Genomic DNA, 5,743 nt, shown 5'->3' on the forward strand with positions numbered 1-5,743 from the left:
CCACAGGAATTGACTACAGGGAGTCTGAATCCAAAGTTTAAGCATGTATCAATCACCTACGCTGAATCAAAAAGCAAATATTTAAGACAATGACTACACTTACCTTCTGAGAGAAAGAAAATATTTGCACAAAATTATAATTCTCTGTAGCACTCTGCACTCCCTCTATAGGTGTAGAGGGAGTACATACATTTTGTCATTATTTGCCAACATCACCTATAGAATGGATTATCATTATTTTCTCAGATCTGCATCTCATCCTGGTGATTCACGGGAGACATGTCCATAACTAAGGCTTGGAACAGCTCTTCAGTGACCACATTCATTCTCCTGGGATTTGCAGACCATCCAGAGCTCCAGGTCCTCCTCTTTGTCACCTTCCTGGGCATCTATCTTGTGACCCTGACCTGGAACCTGGCCCTCATCTTTCTCATCAGAGGTGACACCCGTCTGCACACACCCATGTACTTCTTCCTCAGCAACTTGTCCTTCATTGACATCTGCTACTCTTCTGCTGTGTCTCCCAAGATGCTTGCGGACTTTTTCCAAGAGCTGAAGACCATATCATTCTTGGGCTGTGCTGCTCAGTTTTTTTTCTTTGTCGGCATGGGTCTAACTGAGTGCTTCCTCCTGAGTGCTATGGCGTACGACCGATATGTAGCCATCTCCAAGCCCCTGCTCTACACTGCCATCATGTCCCAGGGCCTCTGTATACGCATGGTGGTTGCGGCGTACGTTGGTGGCTTCCTGAGCTCCCTGATCCAGGCCAGCTCTATATTTCGGCTCTACTTCTGTGGACCCAACATCATCAACCATTTCTTCTGTGACCTCCCACCTGTCCTGGCCCTTTCTTGCTCTGACACCTTCCCTAGTCAGCTGGTGAATTTTCTCGTGGTGGTCACTGTGGGGGGGACATCATTTCTCATCCTCCTCCTCTCCTACAGTTACATAGTGGCTGCTGTCTTGAAGATCCGCTCAGGCGAAGGCCGAAGGAAAGCCTTCAACACGTGTGCCTCACACCTGATGGTGGTGACTCTGTTGTTTGGGACAGCCCTTTTCATGTACCTGCGACCCAGCTCCCACTACACACTTGGCAGGGACAAGGTGGTGTCTGTGTTCTATTCGCTGGTGATCCCCATGCTGAACCCTCTCATCTACAGTTTGAGGAACAAAGAGATCAAAGATGCCTTGTGGAAGGTGTTGGAAAAGAAGAAAGCATTTTCTTAGTGCATGATGGAACACATATTGCTCCAAACTACTTTGGCTCTACGTGATCCACCTCCAACTCTGGCTTAGGCAATGGGGATATATCATGTGCATATTTGAAAATGGGGTTCCTCCCTGCTGATTCCTCACATTACTTTTCATGGTCATGTGTCTACTGACCCCACCATGGACAGTTATAAGGAGAAAGAGACTATTTCAAAAAAAAATCTTTTCAGGGTAGCCTATCCTCACAACTGGTATTACAACAACTACCTTTTATTGGATGCTTAATATGTACCAAGCACCAAAGTTATTTCATTAAATACTCATTGCAGGGCTATGATGCATATAGCATTATCCTTATGTTACAAATGAGGAAACGAGGTCCCCACCGGGAACACTGACTTGCCAGGATCACGCAGGAAGTAAGGGGCAGAACCCCCATTCAGACCCAGGTCTTCCTGACTCCAGAGCCCTTGTTGAGCCCTTACAACAACAAGCAGCCCTGCATGTGCAGAACTCTTATCACTTGCATCTGGCAGAGTTCAAAAAGATATGCTGTATACATAGTTGAGCTGACTTACAAAACAAGATGCCAACTCCACTAAACACTCTCTCCAAGATGTCCCTGTTGGACTCCCATGATGGCTACTCAATAATTTGCCAAGCAAACACTGAAGGACATTACCTTCTGCTGCCATTTCTATCTCAGCTACATAGGAGCCTGGAAAATTTGAGTCCAATGGTATCACCTCGATGTTCTCCTCTTACCAAACACAGTCACCTAAACTACCTACTCAGTCTAAATCTCCTTGATTTCAACCACATCACCCCTTCACCACCTCAGCACCTGACACCATTTCTCAACTCCATCTCCCTCTTGATCAACACACCCTGGGTTCCTCTTACTCTCATCTACCTGAACCCAATGCTCCTATAAAGTCTTTGTTTCTGTAGTTGAATGGATTAGCCCCTGCAGCCCCAAATTCACTATTATTTGCCACCATCTCAGGGAGGTGTACCTCAGACTGTCACCGCCAAGTCACCACTCCCTCATGGCAGACACTTGCAGTGGGTTGTCCAGCACCATTGCTGCTGGTGCATCCCTCTCTCATTCCTTTGTGGCTCTGCCCTCCCCATCAGCACATTCACTCTCCCATTAGTGTAGGTCTGTTGAATAAGCAAGACTGAAGCTCCCCTGAGGCTTCTTCAACCTCCTTCTTGCTAACCGTAGAAAAAAGAGACCACTGTTTTACAAATCCACTCTTCACAGAAATAAAAATGAAAAACTCTGTGAAAATTAGATTTACCCTCTCATTCAGAAATCTTCCACCTCTGAAATTTAGCTCTTTCCCCTTAGAGATTAGAAGCTGACTGAACCTGGTTAAAATACAAAGTGATCTTATAAAATGTTTACAAACTCAATTTTACCAGAAACCCTTTCTAGAACATATTTCAATAAAGTTTTAAAGCAGAGATAAGAATTTTTCCACTTGTGCCCTCACTGGTGTGCTCAGTTGATTGGAGCATTGTCCCACAAAGCAAAGGTCACCAGTTGGACTCCTGGCCTGGGCACATACCTAGGTTGCAGGTTCAATCCCACATACTGGAGGCAACTAATCGATGCTTTTCTCTCTCACGTCAAAATTTCTGTCCCTCTCTTTTTCCCCTTCCTTCCCCTCTCTCTAAAAATAAATAAAGTTTTTTTAAAAAGTTTTCCACTTATTCGTGTTTACTCTTCCTAGTTTTGAACTATTTTAGGATGACTTCAAATATGCAGGCATTATACAAAATAAAGCAAGTTGCAAATAAGTGAAGTTTAATGCTCTTTATATGGTCATTAGAAAATGAAGGTAAATATATGTGTATCCTTGGAATAGAAAAGATCTTTGTAAACTTGATACTAAAAGCAAAACCAAAAAGAAAAAAAAGAACAGGTCTGACTACAATAGTATTAAAATCCTTTGGCAAACAAAACATTAAAAAAATAAAATTCATATATTTAGTCTGGAAAATACATGTGTGACATGTGGTAGACTATGTTTATGAAGCAAATGAATTAAAATGTTTATATTACATTAAATGAAAATTTATATTAAATTTTAACTTTCTTTTAATTTAGATACACTTTATATTTATGTATAAAATTCTAATGGTATGTTTAACTGGTAGGTGCTTCTTTATGAGTCTATAATCCTCTATTGATTTTATACACATGTGGTTCCTCCATAGAAAAGATATTCTCCATTCCTGCCCTAAATAGTGCTACATAAGTGCACACTTTCCTGGACTTGCATGTCTATTCTCTTCAGAGAGCACAGAGAGTACCAAACAAGATGGATGCAAAGAGGCGCAATCCAAAGCACCATCATAATTAAAATGTCAAATTTGAAGGTAAAGAGAGAATATTAAAAGCAGCAAGAGAAAAGCAGTTAGGTACCTACAGGAGAGTTCCCATAAGACTCTAAGCTGATTTCTCAAAAGAAACTTTGCAGGCAAGAAGGGATTGGCAAAAAATACTCAAAGTCATGAAAAGCAAGGACCTACAGCCAAGATTGCTCTACAAAGCAAAGCTATCATTTAGAATCAAAGGTTAGATAAAGAGCTTCCCAGACAAGAAAAAAATTAAAGGACTTGATCATCACCAAGCCATTATTATACAAAATGGTAAAGGGACTTACTTAAGAAAAAGAAGATCAAAACTATGAACAATAAAATGGCAAAAAAATACATATCTATCGATAATTGAATCTTAAAAAAAACAAACTAAGCAAACAATAAGACCAGAGACAGAATCATGGCAACAGAGAGTGTTTTGATGGTTGCCAGATGGGATAAGGGGTGTGGAGGAAGGGGTAAAGAGGTGAGGGGATGAAGAAGTACAAACAGGTAGTCACAGAATAGACATGGGGATGTAAAGTACAGTATAGGAAATGGAGTAGCCAAAGAATTTATATGATGACCCATAGACATGAACAATGGTGTGAGGGTGCACTGAGGGAGTGGGAGGTGCTGGGTGGAGGGGGCAAAGGGGGAAAATTCAGGACAACTGTAATAGCATAATCAATAAAATATACTTTTAAGCCCTGGCTGGCGTAGCTCAGTGGATTGAGCGCGGGCCTGTGAACCACACGATCATGGTTCGATTCCCAGTCAGGGCACATGCCTGGGTTGCAGGCCAGTTCCCTACAAGGGGATGCATGAGAGGCAACCATACATTGATATTTCTCTCCCTCACTCCCTCCCTTCCCCTCTAAAGATAAATAAATAAAATCTTAAAAATAATAAAATATAATATAATTTTTTAAAAATAAGTGCACATTTTCAATAAAAGAAAACTCAAGTATTCCAAGAAAAGTATGTGTACTTTGTGCTCCTTGACCTGAGGGAAAGGTTGCAATGTGTGGTGTGAAGAGGGTATGGGCTCATGATTTGAGGACTGTGGTGCAAAGTGTGTCCCTCTACATTGTGAGTGTTAGTGCCCACCACCTCGCCTGCAAATGGGTCACCTAGGGGATTTAATATATTAACTTGGGCAAAATGTCCAGCACACACTTGGCAAACAATAGAAACTCAGGAATTGTGAGATTCTCTGTGCTGACAGGTTATTTGTGAAAGGGCAGGAGGAGGCGAAATGGCCAGAATTTAAGATGATCAAGTGTTTATCCCATGCCCTGTATTCCAGACGTTCCTATGTGTCTTCCTTACAGACCTCAAAGAAGAATTCTGAACTGGAGCGACCCTGGGGAATCTCGGGGTCTGACGACTGGGATGCCAATGATCTCTGCCTCTAGAAAATTTAAATGAGGAGGATGTATCCTTTACACCCAGAGAGTAATTAACTTATAAATTTGGATTTTGCAAATTCGTCCTTCACAGACACACTCGAGCAGTAAATGAGGTGATTCTTCAACAAGACTGTAGAGAACCATCTCCCTAAACACACCTATCACCATGGATGTTGAAAACCTCTTCTCTCCTATCCAAAACAATGGATGCTCACAGGCACTAGAAATGAGTTTCTTAGAGATTACACTCCCCCCAGTCTCATTTCATCTCCTCATTTCAAGTATCTGCCCACAAACACTTTATTCTCCCAGTCTCATTAGACAGCAACTTGCAGACTGAAAGGGGCTACAAATGCCTGATTAGACTGCATTTAAAGCAGAATAAAACAAAATACACAGTAGTTAAAGAACGCACTGGAGAAAGAGGGAGGGAGAAGGTGCAGTCAGCCAGAATTTTCTCTGTATTTGTACTGTCCAGTCCTACTTAAGAGCCCTGGGGACATAAGATTCTGCCAGATAACAGAAGCTTTTTTTGTAGCATTTCTCCTTCATGCATTACTGCAGTGTCTCTGCCTTTCTATAGGCAACCCAAATTCTTCCCTTTCTCTTCTGCTCTTCTGATGGGTATCCTAACCAATGTTTCAAGTTTTGCTTCTAGGAAGAGAAATTAGAAAAAGAAAAAATTCCTTGGGAGATTTCTTGCTCTCAACCTCTACCCAAAGAATTTGAAAGTGACATGCATTCTAGAC

General features: G+C 41.7%; 1 protein-coding gene across 1 annotated transcript; it reads left to right on the forward strand.

Annotated features, from left to right (window-relative positions):
- The first annotated feature begins 279 nt into the window (after positions 1-279).
- LOC118996856 (olfactory receptor 5A1) lies at positions 280-1,227 on the forward strand. Its single transcript, XM_037060426.1, has one exon. The coding sequence runs from the start codon at positions 280-282 to the stop codon at positions 1,225-1,227; it is 948 nt and encodes a 315-aa protein (XP_036916321.1).
- Positions 1,228-5,743: the final 4,516 nt, after the last annotated feature.

Source organism: Sturnira hondurensis, unplaced genomic scaffold (assembly GCF_014824575.4).
Source record: "Sturnira hondurensis isolate 20B ecotype Veracruz unplaced genomic scaffold, ASM1482457v3 Scaffold0011880, whole genome shotgun sequence".
Classification (NCBI taxonomy): Eukaryota; Metazoa; Chordata; class Mammalia; order Chiroptera; family Phyllostomidae; genus Sturnira; species Sturnira hondurensis.

Excerpts from the sequence above, each read along its gene's own strand:
- LOC118996856 (XM_037060426.1), top strand. The coding sequence starts at position 280 with ATGTCCATAACTAAGGCTTGGAACAGCTCTTCAGTGACCACATTCATT.